Source organism: Lactuca virosa, chromosome 7 (assembly GCF_052849685.1).
Source record: "Lactuca virosa cultivar CGN04683 chromosome 7, Lactuca_virosa_CGN04683_v6, whole genome shotgun sequence".
NCBI classification, from domain to species: Eukaryota; Viridiplantae; Streptophyta; class Magnoliopsida; order Asterales; family Asteraceae; genus Lactuca; species Lactuca virosa.
In genome coordinates, this window is record NC_136432.1 from 31945091 (window position 1) to 31963110 (window position 18020).

An 18020-nucleotide genomic window follows, 5' to 3' on the forward strand; every position below is an offset into this window, starting at 1 on the left:
ATGTTTAATTAATTGTTAGCCAGAAATTAATCAGAATTGATTTTGGGGTTAAAAGAATTAATTATAAGGTACAGGGACTAGTTTGCAATTATCTAATAGTTGAGTGGAAGGCTCTAGAATCCCCTTGGAAGAGGGTGGACGAAATCTTTAGGGGAAACCCTAATAATTTCGTCCATAGGGGCTTGGATAAGGCCCTTGGGTTTGCTTAGGCCCTAAGCAAATGATAACTAGGGTTTCCCTTAAACCCTAGATCCCTCAGCTATATAAGGAGCCTCCTGGTTCATGTTTTTGGTACTCTTTCTTTTGAAGAAACCCTAAGGCCGAGATTTTGCATACTCCCTCCTCTCTCTCTTCTTCTACTTTCCTTCTTGCTAGTTTGGGTGTGATTCCATTAGAGGCATTACACTTGTGGTGCTAAAGCTTCCAAGAAGATCAAGATCAAGATCAAGGGAATATCAATTGTTTGCTATAACAATTGAAAGGTATGTAAACCCTAAACCCTAGTTTGTTAATTTCGAAATTAGCCTCTCTCCTCTAGGGTTCTTGTTTTGCAATTCAAAGTTGTATGTTCAATAGTTAAAACATAGATCCAAAGTAGGTTGCATGTGAACTTAGGAATTGTTTCTAGTTTATTTGTTGTACCTAAAACCCATCAGTGGTATCAGAGACATTGTTGTTTTAAATTGAATTGCTACAATTGTTGAATTGCAAATTAGGGTTTATAGCTATTAAACCCTAAAGGCCAATCTTTCGATTTCTAGGGTTTTGGATCAAAGGGTTTTTTCGAAAACCCTAGCCTCCAAAGAACCCTAATCGAAATTAGGGTTAGGGTTTTGAAAACCCTAGCCTCCTCCCTTATGAATTTCGAAATATGCTAAGAGGATAACTAGGGTTTCTTGTTTTTGGATAATTGTTACTTAATTAGATTAATTGGATAATTATCCTTAACCTATTTTTCGAAATTAGAGGGATAAGGATTAGGATTAAATTAATTGATTAATTTAATTAGATAATCCTTACAAGATTTAATAATTTGATTAATAGTTAATTAATAGATAAATATTAAATCTAGTTAATTGGTTTATTTAAATTTGAAATTAATAGCTTAAATTTCGAAATTTATATAAACCCTTGAAGTTTTAAAAAGTTTTAAAACACACCTTATATATATTATAATTAAAGGTTTAATATTATATGTATAAGAATATGGTCAGTCAAATCGCTAGTATGCCTCATTCACGAAGCTAATCTATAAGGGGGGTATAAGGAAACTGCCTATAAAATGGTAGTTGAATGGGTGTCCACTCTCACCCACCGCTTCCTTGATTAGTGGAGGGTCGTTAGCAGAATGGATTTGATAGGACAACTACTTCTCATTAAAAGTATAATGATATTAAAAGTACTAGAACATTGTTTTCAAAATCCCAACTCTAGTTACTTTAGGAAAAATGTGAAAAGTATGCTAATCCATGAAATTGCACATTATGCTTTATTGGTCGTTAGTGGAGCGTGTGTGGTTAACCAGCACACTAAAAGGCACCAATAAAGAGTAGTAATGGGTATCTCATAATTTTCATTTTGATGGAGCGTGTGTGGTTTACCAGCACATCAATAGTTAATGATAAAGACAATGAGGTTACCAAGCACATTTGCATGGTTATTCACATCTTGTTTGTGATCCTCGGCATCCCAGTCACAAATAGAAGAGCATAATCTGAGATTAAAACATGCCATTGAATAGTTTCAATGTATCTCAAAAGAATTAGGAATTTCACTTCGTTTGTTTCGTCTAATGGTGGAATTGGTGAATCGTCATTCACCTACCTTTATGAAATTTGCACTTGGATCTCGGCATCCCATTTCTAAGTTGTGAATCTTCATAGTTGGATCCTAACCTTGATATTATATCTTTGGGTTATTCTATTAAGGTATCTTGAAATCTAACTAAAACTTTCTTTCTTTTCAGATGTCTACTCCTGGAAACACTTCTGCTTCGTCCTCCTCCAACCAAAACTTCTCTTTGCTCAATATATGCTCCAAAGTCGTTATGGATGGCTCAAACTATAACGATTGGATGCGCAACATCAAGATGGCTCTTCGTTTCGAGAACAAAGAATATGTTCTTGAAAAGGAGCTCAAAGAGCTTGATGAGAATGAAGCTACTCCTGAAGATCTTGCTGCCTACAAGAAACATTACGATGATGCTACCAAAGTGGCATGCATCATGGTGGCAACTATGTCCCCAGAACTGCAGAGGTACTATGAGGACTACTGGCCTTTCGAGATGAACAAGGACCTTATGGAAAAGTACCATAAGCGAGCTCGTCAAGAAAAGTTCGAAGTAGTCAAGTCACTCATGGCTTGCAAGATGAAAGATGGGGAGTCAGTTGTGTCACATGTGCAAAGAATGCAACGCTACATAGAGCGTTTGGTCAAGCTCAATATTCACTTTGATGAGGAATTGGCCATTGACATGGTCTTGAACTCACTTCCTGAATGTTATGGTCAGTTTATTCTAACTTACCATTTGAACAATACTGAGCAGACCTTGGCCCAATTGCACAACTTGTTGCAGACAGCTGAGGCAGGGATGAAGGGTAAAAGTATACCCTCCACACCTACGAGTGCCCCTGTTTTAGCTATTGGACAGGGAAAGGGGAAAAAGAGGAAAGGTCCTCCCACGCAAAACTGGAAGAGCAAGGCTCAAGCTGGGTCATCTAGTAATGGCCCAAAGGCTAAGCCCAATGGTTCCACTCCCCATGTTTCTGATCCAAAAGAGGCAGTTTGCTTTTACTGCAACCAAAAAGGGCATTGGAAGAGATCTTGCCCACAATATCTGCAAGATATCAAGGATGGCAAAGTGAAGCAATCTTCGGCAGGTATTTACACTATTTCTGCTAATAACTCATTATCTTCTCGTTCATGGGTCCTTGACACAGGATGTGGTTTTCATATCTGTTCTGATTTGCAGGGTCTAAAGGAAAGTGAGAAGATAGAGCGAGGAAGGATAAACCTGATCATGGGAAACAGAAAGTCTTCACCAGTAACCAAGATCGGAGTTTATCAGCTTCTGCTTAGTAATGATGTTAGATTAGATTTAATAAATTGTTGCTATTCGTCTGAGATGACGAGAAACATTATTTCATTTCATGCATTGTTCAGACAAGGTTTTACATATTCTTTTAATGATTTGAATGGTTCAATTTCTGTTTATAAGAATGGTGTTTTTATGTTTGAAGCTTTGCCTTGTAATGGTGTGTATGAAACAGTGACTTGTGTTGATAGCCTAGGAAATAGTGTACTTAATATTGACTTGTCTAAAAGTGTAGACAAGGCATGCTTGTGGCATTGTCGTCTTGGACACATTAACAAGAAACGCATAGCCCAACTCCAAAAGGATGGAGTGTTGGAATCATTTGACCTAAAGTCAGATGATATGTGTGAATCTTGTCTTTTGGGAAAGATGACAAAATCACCATTCACAGGGTCTTGTGAAAGAGGTGAAGGTTTGTTGGATCTCATACACACGGATGTGTGTGGGCCCTTTAGATTAACTACAAGAGATGCTAATCGATTCTATGTGACTTTCACTGACGATTATAGCAGATATGGATATATCTACTTGATCAAGCATAAGTCAGAAACTTTTGAAAAGTTCAAAGAGTTTAAGCATGAAGTCGAAAATCAATTGGGCAGAAAGATAAAGATACTTAGATCCGATAAAGGCGGGGAGTATCTTAGTATCGAGTTTAACGACTATCTGAAAGAATGTGGGATAGTCTCACAATTGACTCCTCCTAGGACACCACAGTTAAATGGTGTAGCTGAGAGGCGCAATCGAACCTTGTTAGACATGGTTCGTTCTATGATGAGTCGGGCTTCGCTTCCTATTCACTTCTGGGGGTATGCCTTAGAGACAGCCGCCCACATCCTCAATCTTGTCCCTACAAAGAAGGTTGCCAAAACACCTCACGAAATGTGGACAGGGAAAGTTCCCTCGTTAGCACATATTAAAGTCTGGGGTTGTGAAGCTTTCGTAAGACGAGAGACTCACGACAAGCTAGCAGCTAGAAGTGAGAAATGTGTTTTCATTGGTTACCCAAAGCAGTCTTTTGGATATTTGTTCTACAGGCCTAGTGAGAACGTGGTCTTTATAGCACGAAGAGGAGTCTTTCTTGAAAGAGAGCTCATATTCAAAGAGGACAGTGGGAGCACTATTGACCTTGAAGAAATTCAAGAGTCAGCCAATGAAGGAACCTTAGATGACACTAGCACTCAACCAGAGGAAACAGTTCCTGTTGAACCAATTGATAACTCATTACCTCTTAGAAGATCCACTAGGGTGAGTGTGCCACCTGAGTTGTATGGTTTTCATATTACTTCAGATGGTGACACATTCATAAGTGACAGAACACTGGTAAACTTAGATGAACCAGTCACTTATAAGGAAGCAATGGCAGGCCCAGAGGCTTCCAAGTGGAAAGAGGCAATGGACAGCGAGATTAAGTCCATGTATGACAACCAAGTTTGGAATTTGGTTGATAGTGCACCAGGTCGCAAGACAGTTGGGTGCAAATGGATCTTCAAGAAGAAGACAGACATGGATGGGAATGTGCATACATTCAAGGCTCGACTGGTTGCAAAAGGTTTTACTCAAACCCCAGGGGTTGACTATGATGAGACTTTTTCGCCAGTGGCTAAGATTAAATCTATTAGGATATTGCTCGCCATAGCTGCCTTTCATGATTATGAAATCTGGCAGATGGATGTCAAAACTGCTTTCCTTAATGGGAAGTTGGCTGAAGATGTTTACATGAATCAGCCAGAGGGTTTTGTTGATGCAAAGTTTCCCAATAGAGTGTGCAAGCTTGAGAAATCCATTTATGGATTGAAACAAGCATCTCGCAGTTGGAATCTTTGCTTCCATGAGAAAGTCAAAGAGTTTGGTTTCTCTAGAAGTGAAGATGAGTTTTGTGTGTATATCAAGGCTAGTGGGAGTATAGTAACTTTTCTGGTGTTATATGTCGATGACATATTACTCATTGGTAACGACGTTCCAACCTTGAAAGAGGTTAAGTCTTGGCTTGGAAAGTGTTTTGCAATGAAAGACCTTGGAGAAGCTGCCTATATTCTTGGGATTAGAATATTGAGAGATAGAAAGAAGAGACTAATTGGACTTAGTCAGAGCACATACTTGGATAAGGTACTAAAGAGGTTTAGTATGGAAAATTCCAAGAAGGGAGAGCTACCTATCCAGAGCAATACCAAATTGAGTAAGACTCAATGCCCGAGTACAGATGTTGAAATAGATGACATGAGTCGTGTACCTTATGCTTCCGCTGTCGGATCGATCATGTACGCTATGACATGTACTCGCCCTGATGTGGCATTTGCTTTGAGCATGGTCAGTCGCTATCAGGGAAACCCAGGTAGAGCTCATTGGATAGCAGTTAAGAATATACTCAAGTATTTGCGAAGGACAAAGGACTGGGTTCTTGTGCTTGGTGGCAGTGATACTTTGAGAGTAGATGGTTACAGTGATGCCAGCTTTCAGACGGATAGAGATAACTTCCGTTCTCAGTCGGGCTGGGTATTTTTACTGAATGGAGGAGCAGTTACTTGGAAGAGTTCCAAGCAAAATACGGTGGCTGATTCTACTTGTGAATCAGAGTACATTGCAGCAAGTGAAGCGTCGAAAGAAGCAGCTTGGTTGAGGAACTTCATCGGGGATCTCGGAGTTGTTCCAACCATCCAGGAGCCTATGGAACTCTTCTGCGATAATGAAGGAGCGGTTGCCTTGACAAAGGAACCGAGAGATCATGGTAAGACCATACATATCGACAGAAAGTACCATTTCATTAGACATAGAGTTGAAGAAGGCCATCTTATAGTAAAGAGGGTGTCATCTGAAGATAACCCAGCAGATCCCCTCACAAAGGGTCTGAGTAGGGCTAAGCATATTCAGCATGCTCGGAGCATAGGACTGAAAGATGATATTAGTTTTAGTAGTTAGATTAGTTTTTGAAACTTGTAACAAAGTAAATGTAATTGACTTTTGGTGATTAAATAATAAAGTATTATTTATAAGTTTGGCTACTACCTTTTGTCAATTGTTTATTATTGTGTTTCATATTTTGCATGTTTTACTTCCTGAATAATGAGATTATTCAAACTCCACAGTCGCTCGTACTCTTGGAAGTAAGTAGTGAATTAAGACTGTCATGAATTGGATTGCAGATTGTCTAAGGATAGACATGGCAATAGAATTGCTGCAATGTTCATGAGTACTCAGAAATTGAGATTTGAGTATTGGATAAACCCACGCTCAGAGTATTACTTCATGGAATTCATCACGAGTAATACTGAGACGATAATATCTTATAATCTTGAAACGAAGATATATGAGTTGTAATTTACAAGTCGGTTGTGCATTGGTGATACGAAAACGCATCAGTAACTTGGTGTTATAAAACGTATTGTCATGCATAATTTGATGAGTAAAAGATACAAGCATATGAGTCAACGTTTATTCGTTCCTTTTGCCCTAACAGGAAAAGCGATATCTGTGGGCCCCTCGATGATTTGGTGTTGACTTATGTGCTGGGCCCAGCCAGGACTAAATTGATGTGTTCGATTAGAAGTCCTACATCATCACAAATCAGGAATCGGGAAACATAGATTCTGGACAAACAGATTGATTACATTCCATGTCTTTTGTCTGGGGATATCAAGCAGAACGAAGGGTTATATGATCACTTATCTTAGGACACGTAACTGACTGGGTCAGAGTTCGACAGCAGCTTTTTGGAAGCTACAATTTGCTGGTCAAATTTAGAAGGCATACTAGCAATTATAGTTACAGACTTATCCAAGTGGGAGACTGTTGGATTAGGTGTCTAAGCCCATAACTATAATTGGTATGTACTTGAATTGATAGCAGCACAGTCCTTTTGGGTTGCCCTCAACCTAGCAACTGGACAAGGAAATTATGAAAGGAGATATATTAATTTATAAGATTAATAAATTAATATATATATAAATGATTTATTAATATGTTAATGGATTAATATATTAATTAGAAATCATTATGTTTAATTAATTGTTAGCCAGAAATTAATCAGAATTGATTTTGGGGTTAAAAGAATTAATTATAAGGTACAGGGACTAGTTTGCAATTATCTAATAGTTGAGTGGAAGGCTCTAGAATCCCCTTGGAAGAGGGTGGACGAAATCTTTAGGGGAAACCCTAATAATTTCGTCCATAGGGGCTTGGATAAGGCCCTTGGGTTTGCTTAGGCCCTAAGCAAAGGATAACTAGGGTTTCCCTTAAACCCTAGATCCCTCAGCTATATAAGGAGCCTCCTGGTTCATGTTTTTGGTACTCTTTCTTTTGAAGAAACCCTAAGGCCGAGATTTTGCATACTCCCTCCTCTCTCTCTTCTTCTATTTTCCTTCTTGCTAGTTTGGGTGTGATTCCATTAGAGGCATTACACTTGTGGTGCTAAAGCTTCCAAGAAGATCAAGATCAAGATCAAGGGAATATCAATTGTTTGCTATAACAATTGAAAGGTATGTAAACCCTAAACCCTAGTTTGTTAATTTCGAAATTAGCCTCTCTCCTCTAGGGTTCTTGTTTTGCAATTCAAAGTTGTATGTTCAATAGTTAAAACATAGATCCAAAGTAGGTTGCATGTGAACTTAGGAATTGTTTCTAGTTTATTTGTTGTACCTAAAACCCATCAATATTGGGTATACATGATCATATAACTTCAATGTGAATTACACGGCTTGCAAGAATTTGCAGAGGTCGCGTTTGGTCCCCTTAATCTCTAGACAGAGAGAGCGTTTAGTAGGGGTACTAGCCTTCACATTATGACCATAATAAAACAAACATGTTTTAGGTCATCAGTACATCCGTATGTCATTATAAACGACAACTGTGTACTTACATCTCCCATTACTTTCATAAAAGTGACAGTACCACTTAAAAGTCAATACAAACTATATTTTTGGTTAATGATAGTCTAACTTGGGAAAATATACAACTCATGCAAGAAACAAACACACATAGCATTAGATGCCTTGGTAGAAGGCTACGTTTAGTAGAGAGGACCATAATGCTAACCTTATGATTCCTTAATGTATACATCAAAGGATATATATATACCACTAGGATCCGACAGGTAATAGGATGTGTGTTCTCCGCTTCATTTCTTGTTCCTTGTTTTGTTGTGGGCTTGGAACGAATTCACCCAGTCTATTTTCTATCCGATTTTAGATATATATATGCTCAGTATACATTAAGTCATCATAAGGGTACCAGGTATGGGTCAAGTCATAAGACACAAAGTCAATGCACAGTTTTCTAGTACAAAACATACTTTTCAAATCAGAACTTTTGGTATACAAAACTAGAAACTTCCCAGTAAAGGGTTTAATCCATTTTATTAAACCAGTATAAACTTAAAGGACCTTAGGTGATTAACTCTATAATACCTTAGTTTATACATCATGGTTATATATATATAATTAATACCCAATAGGTAGTTGGATGTGTGCTTTCCGCCTTACTTCCTGTTCCTTGTTTGGTTGTGGGCTTAGGACAGATTCACCCAGTTAACTTTCTATCCGATATTAGATCATATATATCCAGTATAAACTAAGTTATAATAAAAGTAGTCACTGTGGTCACCATTTTATTATAAGAAATAAGGGTTTTCTTAAAGAATCTTTTCATTAAATATAAAGGAACCATTACAATTAACTCCATGAGTAACAAGTGAATACACCAGGGTTATATACAACAATGATCTAACAACCAATGGGATGTGTGCTATCCGCCTTAATTTTTGTTCCTTGTTTGGTTGTGGGCTTAGGGCAGATGCGCACAGTCGATTGTTTGTTTACTCTGAGTTTTATATAACTTGTATCCATTTAGTACTCATAGAAAGGATTGTAGAGTCATTTTTACTTATCTTTCATTAAAGTAGGAAATATAGGATTTTCTAGAGGAACAGGCGAACTTTTCTAAACAAGAACTTACAACTTACTACATTTTACAACTACATGTTACAACTACATTTTCCAACAACTTTCTACAACTTACTTACTTCACTAAAATCTTATGAACTCACCAGCTTCATTGCTGATCAACTCTTTCAAATAACTTGTATTCTCAGGAGCCTAATAGACAGGTACTCGTGTTGGGAATTCAGAAGATGGAGCATTATAGCTTCAAGTCTTGTTTTGTTATTTGCTTATGAATTCTATGTTATGTGAACACACACATTGTAAACACTTTCTTTCTAATGAAATGATTGTTCATTACTTGCTTACTATAATGCATATCTTGTGATACTAAACATGACGTCCTCCACCCCTGAACGTTTCCGCCGTTCCGATTTTGGGGTGTGACAGTGTTTAACTGTTGGGATATCCTTAAAATCTCCCACCCTTTTAACCTAAGAAAATACTAAAATCCCAACTCTTACTCCTACTAATGTTGATCTTAACGCCCCGTAACTACCCTCTCGTCGTCGACGCCGGATCATAACTCTGTCTTCGCTCCACGTCTTCGTCAGCCTACGTCGCTGCTTCATCCATTGCCGTTGCGGCATCTTCAAATTGATTGCATCCATAGATATCTTCAAATTTCTAATGTAGATTTGGAGGATGGAAGGAAGACCCAAAGGAATTGGCAGAGTGTGAGTTCTTTGGTTCTTTTTGTTTCGTTCTTATTCTAGTGTTGTTAAATTTTTTTTTTGATTTGTGTATGTGTAAACTCATTGGTTCCTAATGTGAGGTTCCATCTCCTTCTCTCTCAAATTGGTTGCATCCATGCATATCTTCTTTAAATCGGCTTCATAAAATTATTTTTATTCTTTCTTTACCCTTCTCCATTTCTTCATCATATTTCTTTTCATAAAATAGGTTCTTTGGATGGAATTAGAGAGGTTCCTAAGGAAGGACTTGATCGAAATGATGCTGAAAATTGGTTTGTAGAAGTTCATAACGTGCTTAAGAAAAGTGAACATAAAGTGTTTGTAGAAATGCTAAAGAGAGAAAAAAAAAGGTGGTGAAACGGTTAAAGCCCTAGTGACTGGCAATATTGAAACCGAGAGGTTCTTCACCAAGTTCCTCCAAAATGAGGTACTCCATGAAATTAGTATCATTCCAAATGTATATGTTCTTTTTGCACATGTTTCTATCTCATAAGGAGTTCAATTTATTCATTGGCTTCAAGATTTCTTCATATTTGTACAGGTGGAAGCAAGCTTTCAGTATACTTTTAGGCATGAAGGTCCATGGCAATTATGGTATTTCACACAGTTTGGGATGAATCTCAAAGCGTCTCGACAATGTCAAGGGTAACAAATTTCTTAATAATCCCACAAAATCTATTGTCTTTTCACTTCACGATTCAATTTCTATCATTAACCAACATTAAATCTTTGACCACCCTCCTCTTGGTACAAGATATGCCTTTGACCATATCTATAATTATAATAATTTATATTTGAACTTTTAATAATTTGTCTAGTTGACTAATTCTGGTCAAATTGAGTGTGTATTTGCATTAAGGGTATCCAACTGCTCTGGTGTGGTTTCTAAAAGCAAGAGATGAAATGTCCCCAATTCCCACAAAATAGTAAGCTCAAATTCATTTATTGAAATTAATCTGCTATTTTAAGATTTCAAATTATAAAATGTTCTCTTTTCAGCTTGTTGATTGTTTAAGTTAGAGGATTCAAAATGAGATTGATAATATATTATTTGTGATTTTGTATTATTTTCTTTAATGTAGTGCATGTTATATAAATGTCATATATTCATGATTTCCATAAATGTAACACGATAAGTCCATGCAACATATTAACTTTTTTGTTTATCTATACAAAAACCGATTGTTCTCGCTGACTTTTATACAGGAGTTCCTGATTCACAGCTTTTAGGAATGTCATGTTACACAAAAGAGGTACTCATCTTCACCACATTTGTCGATTTTATCCCCTAAGAAACATGATAATTAAAGAATCCAATTTGATCTTCATTGACTGTTGTTTGGTTTCTTGTTAAAGGGGCGACCTGTTTTTGTTGTTGGTGTAGGGCTAAGCACATATGATAATGCCTCTGTAAGACTTATCATTAATGTTTTCCTAATTATTATTATGAGACTCCTGCAAATGGATTTGCTTTTGGAAAAAGGGCATATTCGTATTTTGTTGTGGTATAGGCCATATGTAAACATTACATGTTGTCAGGTTCCAATTTGTAATGCAACTAGTATTCTCTCCAAAGAATTAATAAGTTGTTTTATAATAGGGTATTAATTATAGTATGTGTCTATATATTTATTTACCACTAAAACTTATTTCGTTTTTTAGATTCATTACTATGTTCAATAGCACATCCAGATACAGAGACCAAATATTATTGGTAAGTATTTACTTACAATAAGTTGTGTGGAGGAAAGTAAATAATATTATTTTTATAGTTAATCCAATTTTTCTTTTTTATTTTATTTTGTATTATATATAAAAATTTATGTAGATATAAATAGCCTAAATTATAAAGCTTATGAGTATTTTCGGAATTTCGGTCGCAAAATGTGTCACAAAACATTTTTATGTATTGTGACAAGTAACTAAAAGTAGCATCATTTTTTGAATCAAATTAGCCTTTAGTGGAACAAAATATGTGCCACAAAAAACTTTTTTCTATTGTGGCAAATACAAAAGTTGTACTAAAAACTGCAGCAGCAAAAACAAAAAGTGCCACTAAAGGGTTAGAGTGAGAGCGTTTCTAGTGACACTTATTATGTGTGCTGCAGATTCTCTAAAAAGCCTTTAGTGATACTTTTTTGGAGTTTTAGTGGCACTTTTTGTATGCCACTAAATGACATATTTTTTGTAGTGATATTATGATTGTAATTTTTGCAACATTAAATTTTTGAAGTTTGAAAGATGTGTAAACATTGTTTTTGATCAGATAACCCATGTTAGGGGGTGTTATAGCACATAGAAGAGAAAAACTCAAGTATTCATCATCTTCATCATGTTAATCAAAAGGTTGATCGAAGAAGATGACCATGGTAGCCAAAACCAAGTAGATCTATAATAGTCGGTCAAAATAGTATTCTATAAACAAAAAAAATTAAGAGTTTAATGATAAAAAAATATCCCAAAAAACTTGAGTGGCCAAATATGTATATACCTTACAACTCATGCACATTTTACAAAAACTATACATATTTTTATTTACATGTGTTCATTGTTCATCAAATTTTAATCTTATTAACTATTCCTATACAACCGTGTTGATATATATATATATATATATATATATATATATATATATATATATATATATATATATAAGGGAGAAGGCGAAGTTGTCCTTGTAATTCAGCAAAGGCCGAAGAATTCTGAAGGTTAAGAATTATGAAGTGTTCTAAAGAGCACAATCACAAATTTAGTAAAAAACAAAAGTAAAAAGTTGGTCTTGATGGAGATCGGAGGTATTTGGAAGAAGCGAAGTCCAAGCAGAAGCACAAACACGTTTAGATATTCTAAAGCATCGATCCTACATGTTTCGGTACTACACGAAGCAATTCAGTAGTGTCCATACAATCTTAGAGAACAAGTTTGGCCTTTACGCTAACATGTCCGAGGCTCATTGGCTTGCCATAATTTTAGGTCAACGTTACTATAAATACATCTTGATTATTGTACCCCTAGGACGGTCTAATAGTGTAATAGCAAGATTACGTGATCGTGTGAGGCATCATTAAGAGTGCATTAAATAAATAAATCTTGTATATCATTCAATATCAATAAAGAGTCTCTAGTTTGCATGTGGACTAGCTAGCTTGATCAAATAGATCAAGTAAATATTCTTCTATTATTGTTTAATCTTCTTTGCATAACTGTCTATATCGTTGTCTTTACAATTGTCGAGTTTGCATCTCAATACCAACATATCGGTAGGGAAATTTTTTTTGAAAATAGAAACTATTTGAGGTCATACATATCATAAAAAATGATGAATTGGTTGGTAACGTATATTTCCAGAAAGATAAGTTAGTGTGTAAATGAATCTCTATGTCAAAAGACATGGGGGTTATGCTCATTATATAGTGGAGATAATTACATATAAACCCCTCAAAGAATAAGAAATGACATACAAATGTAATACAAATAAGTGTAGTCTAATACCCCCCCCCCTCAAGCGACAGGTGGTGGACCAAGGCGCAACATGCAACAAAACTGCTCAAACTGCTGATGAGGCAGGCTTTTGGTGAAGATATCCGCAACCTGAAGCTTAGTTGGAACGAACATCGTAATAAGTTTTCCAGATGCAACGAGCTCATGAAAAAAATGATAATCAAGGTCAATGTGTTTGACACATTTGTGAGCATCAGGATTCTGGGTGAGGAAGAGCGCACTCTGATTATCACAAAGGAGGGTCGGCCGACCGGAAGGCAAAGCATGAAGCTCACGCAGAAGATGAGTAAGCCAAATCATCTCAGCGGCAGTGTTCGGTATGGCCCAATATTCAGATTCACAGTTGGAGCGAGAAACGGTCGGTTGTTTCTTAGCACTCCAAGATACAAGATTACCCCCCAAGAATATCGAGTAGCCATAAGTGGAACGTCGGGTATCAAGACAACGAGCCCAATCCGCATCAGAGTAGCCCACAATAGATGTGGACTTTGGCCGAGAAAAAGTGAGACCAAAAGTGAGCGTTCCCTTCACATAATGAATAAGACGCTTCACAGCTTGAAAGTGAGCGACAGTCGGAGCAACAAGATACTGGCTGACCTGATTCACAGCATAGGCAATGTCCGGTCGAGTAATCATCAGATACTGAAGTGCACCGACCAACGAACAATAGCGCGTGGGGTCCTCATAAAGGGGACCATCACTAATAAGGGAGGCATTGGTGGCAAGGGGAGTCGTCATGGGCTTAACATCAAGTAGAACTGCACGAGAAACAATGTCATGAGCATATTTGGCCTGGCTGAGGAAGAGATCGTGTGGAAGCGACGTCGCCTCGAGGCCAAGGAAATAGCTTAAGCGCCCAAGATCTTTAATACGGAACTCAGCATGAAGCTTGGCAATAAAGCTAGACATAACGGAGGTGTCAGATCTAGTGAGGATTAGGTCATTCACATACACCAACAAGTAAAGAATGCAACGATCCCGGCAAAAAACAAATAAAGATGGATCAACCCGATTACAAGAGAATCCATGAGTAACCAGAAAAGAGCTCAACCGATGAAACCACGCACGCGGGGCTTGCTTCAACCCATAGATAGCTTTGTTGAACTTGCAAACATGATTAGGAAACCGAGTATCAACGAACCCCGGGGGTTGCTGCATATAAACTGTATCACCCAACTTGCTATGTAAAAAGGCATTATTAACATCAAGTTGACACAGCTGCCACCCATTTACAATGGCAAGAGAAAGAACAACACGGATCGTGGCAGCTTCGACAACAGGACTGAAAGTATGCGAAAAATCAAGGCCCGGCACCTGACTAAAACCTTGGGCAACAAGACGAGCCTGGTGCCGCTCAATAGAACCATCCGCTCGGTACTTAGTACGAAAAATCCACCTGCAACCAACAATATTAGAGTGAGGCGGACGAGGAACCAACGTCCAATTATTATTGTGGTGCAACGCATGCATTTCAGAGCGCATAGCATTACGCCATTTAGGTTCACGCAAGGCAGTGACATGAGAAACCGGCTCCGGAGAAGAGAGCACAACTGATACCAGTCCACAGGATCGAAGGTGGGCAAGATCAACCCGATAACGTGGCTTAAAAATCCCCACCTTAGCGCGAGTGGTCATGGGGTGTGAGGACAAGGGGGCCGGTGGAGCACTTCGGGCTCGGGAGGGGCTAAAGCAGACTCGTCAATGGGATCGGTGTCCGAGTCGGGCCCAAAAGAGCTTTCGGAAGAAGAAGAGCTTGACCCGGGGAGGTCCGGTTCGGCATCAACATCGGGGGCGGAATCGGCGGCTGCTGGTGGAGGCTCGGTGACCTCAGGTGCGACAGAAACAGGCTCCGGGCAAAATACACATGAAATTGAGGGCGGAGACGGGGCGGCCGGTCTTGAAGGAGCCATAGGCGGGGATGAGGGCATCGGGATACTTGGAACATCTCCAAAAAAACTCATGTAAAGGCAAAGAGGCCATGGGAGCTGTGCCAGATGACCCACCAAAAGGAAAATAAGTCTCATCAAACCGGGCATGTCGAGTAATAAAGATGCGTGAGGAAACCGGTTCAAGACATTGATAGCCTTTGTATTGCGGATGATAACCAATGAAGACGCATGGTATACTCCGAGGAGAGAGTTTGTGAGCTGCATAATCACGCAAATAAGGATACACGTGACATCCAAAAGGACGGAAAGTGTCATATGGGGGCACCCGATGAAACAACACCTCAAATGGCGACTTCATGCCAAGAACCTTGGTGGGTAACCGATTAATAATAAACACGACGGAGCTAAAAGCGTGCACCCAATAATTTGTTGGAATGTGCCCGTGAAACATCATAGCAAGCCCGATTTCCACAATATGACGATGTTTCCGTTCAACCCGCCCATTTTGTTGTGGGGTATACGGGATACCATGTGTAAATGAATCTCCATGTCAAAAGACATGGGGTTATGTTCATTATATAGTGGAGATAATTACATATAAACCCTTCAAAGAATAAGAAATGACATACAAATGTAATACAAATAAGTGTAGTCTAATAGTTAGATATTGTTTATCTTTGATACTATTAGACTTTGACTTTTCATTTAGAAAACCTTGTAGATTTATTTTTTTATAGATTTATTTGTAGTTTTTTATTTATATCAAATCTGATAAAAAAAAAGTAGTAAGAGTTCTCTAAGATAAATACAACACGTCAATAATTGAAGTTTCTTTCTTCAAATTTAAGCGGCTTGAAATTGTCAAATTTGGTAGTTTCAATTTATGTTGGTAATTTGATAGGCCCATTTTTGTTTTTGTATGGTCCAAGTCGCAAATTTGTTCGAACGATGTATAATTGTATATCATTAACAATTAACAAAATTATAATAAAATATGCTACGGATTGTGTACAGGGGTTTAAACTTTAAAGGATGAGAAGTCGGTGGAACCTATAATTACTCAATGAGTGGGTGTCATCTCACCACAAAACCTCTCCAACTTGTGGTCAATTAGGAAAGTACGTGTAAAGTGACAAATACATTTACAGTTCTCAAATGGCTCTAAGCTTCAATGATGAGAATTCACTGTTCAACTTCGTCGTGAAAGAGGGAAATGGTGTCAAAGGTCTGGTGGAGTACTCCGGGCTCACGGAGGTGCCACCTCGGTTCATCCAACCTCCCAACGAGCGATTCGACAAGCAGCAAGCAGCCCCATCATCTGAAAACATGATCATTGATCTATCGGAGCTCGATGGTCCTAACCATGATCAAGTGGTCAAGGCCTTAGCCCATGCTGCTGAAACTCTAGGTTTCTTTCAGGTGGTGAACCATGGTGTGCCTTTGGAGCTTCTAGACTCGCTTAAAACTGCAACTCACCAGTTTTTTGATCAACCAGCTGAAAAGAAGGCGACATATCTCAAGGAGGTGAGTAATAATCCGATGGTCATGTATGCAACGAGCTTTGTTCCTGAGAAAGAGAAGATTTGGATGTGGAGAGATTTTCTTAAGATGACATACACCAATGATACTGATGCCCTTGAGTTTTGGCCTAATGAATGCAAGTAAGAACCCACCTCAAATTACTAAAAAAAAAAAATTCAAGAAATCCCTGATGACCGATGATTATGAGTATGCTTGTAATTTTGTAGGGAAGTGGTACTTGAGTACATAAAGACATCAACGGAGATGGTGAAAAAACTATTACAAGCACTAATTGGAAACCTGGGAGTGAAACTAAACGATTCAAGACTTGATACACTTATAGGTTCAAAATCGGTGCACATGATCTTCTACCCGACATGTCCAAACCCCGAGTTAACTATAGGAGTTAAGAAGCACTCCGATATGGGCACGCTAACAATGCTTCTACAAGATGACATTGGTGGATTATACGTGAAAAAAGCACGTGAAAACTTTACATCTGGAAACGAGGAGTGGGTCGAGGTTCCACCCACCCCTGGTGCTCTCGTCATCAACGTTGGCGATGTGTTACAGGTTAATTTCATGCTGTTACCACTAAAATTCCTCCTTAAATGCATAATAACTTAGATTTGGTGTTTTCATGTGTTAGATTTTAAGCAATGGAAAGTACAAAAGTGCAGAACACATAGTGCGAACAACAGGCACTGCATCAAGAGTGTCCATTCCTATATTCAATGCTCCGGTTCCTGTTGCAAAAATAGGACCATTTCCGGAGCTGGTGGCTCGTGATGGGGTCGCTAGATACAAGGAAGTCACATACAAAGAGTATACGAACAACATCATGCAGAAACCCCATGGAGGAAAGGTGGCTCTTGAATTCGCGTCTGTTTAAGCTTTTATTCTCCATTTTAGTGGAGTTATTGTGTGTAATAAAAGATGAGTTTTGTCCTCAATTCATTGTGTTTTGGAATTTATTTACTAAAATATAAAAGTAATTTTGTCAAATTTTTATACCAAGAATAAAAAGCAGGTGACCCAACAACCTAAAATAAGATTTCTTTTGGAAATCAGCATGCAAATTGGGTCTAAAGGGCTGTGGAAACAAAGGGAAAAAAAGTGGAATAAGAAGCTGAACTGAAACAAAGTTATTCTACTCCAAAATGAAACAGATTACATTAACCAGGGGAGGAAAATATCTGCTACTTTCTGTTACGTTTCTACTTCAAAAGCAAGCAGCCTAATAGAACTTGTATTCAAATCAAAATAAATAAATAAATAAATAATAATAATTATTATAATAATAATAACAAAAACAACAATAATAATAATAACAATAATAATACTACTACTAAGTACTAACAACAACAACAATAATAATAATAACAAA

General features: G+C 37.8%; 1 protein-coding gene across 1 annotated transcript; it reads left to right on the forward strand.

The window, feature by feature from the left end:
• The first annotated feature begins 16140 nt into the window (after nucleotides 1-16140).
• Nucleotides 16141-17638, forward strand: LOC145124879 (scopoletin 8-hydroxylase-like). The gene is made up of 3 exons (XM_079060360.1): nucleotides 16141-16773; nucleotides 16861-17206; nucleotides 17283-17638. Exons 1-3 carry the CDS (start codon nucleotides 16268-16270, stop codon nucleotides 17523-17525), a joined length of 1095 nt encoding a protein of 364 aa, XP_078916486.1. The 5' UTR covers nucleotides 16141-16267; the 3' UTR covers nucleotides 17526-17638.
• Nucleotides 17639-18020: the final 382 nt, after the last annotated feature.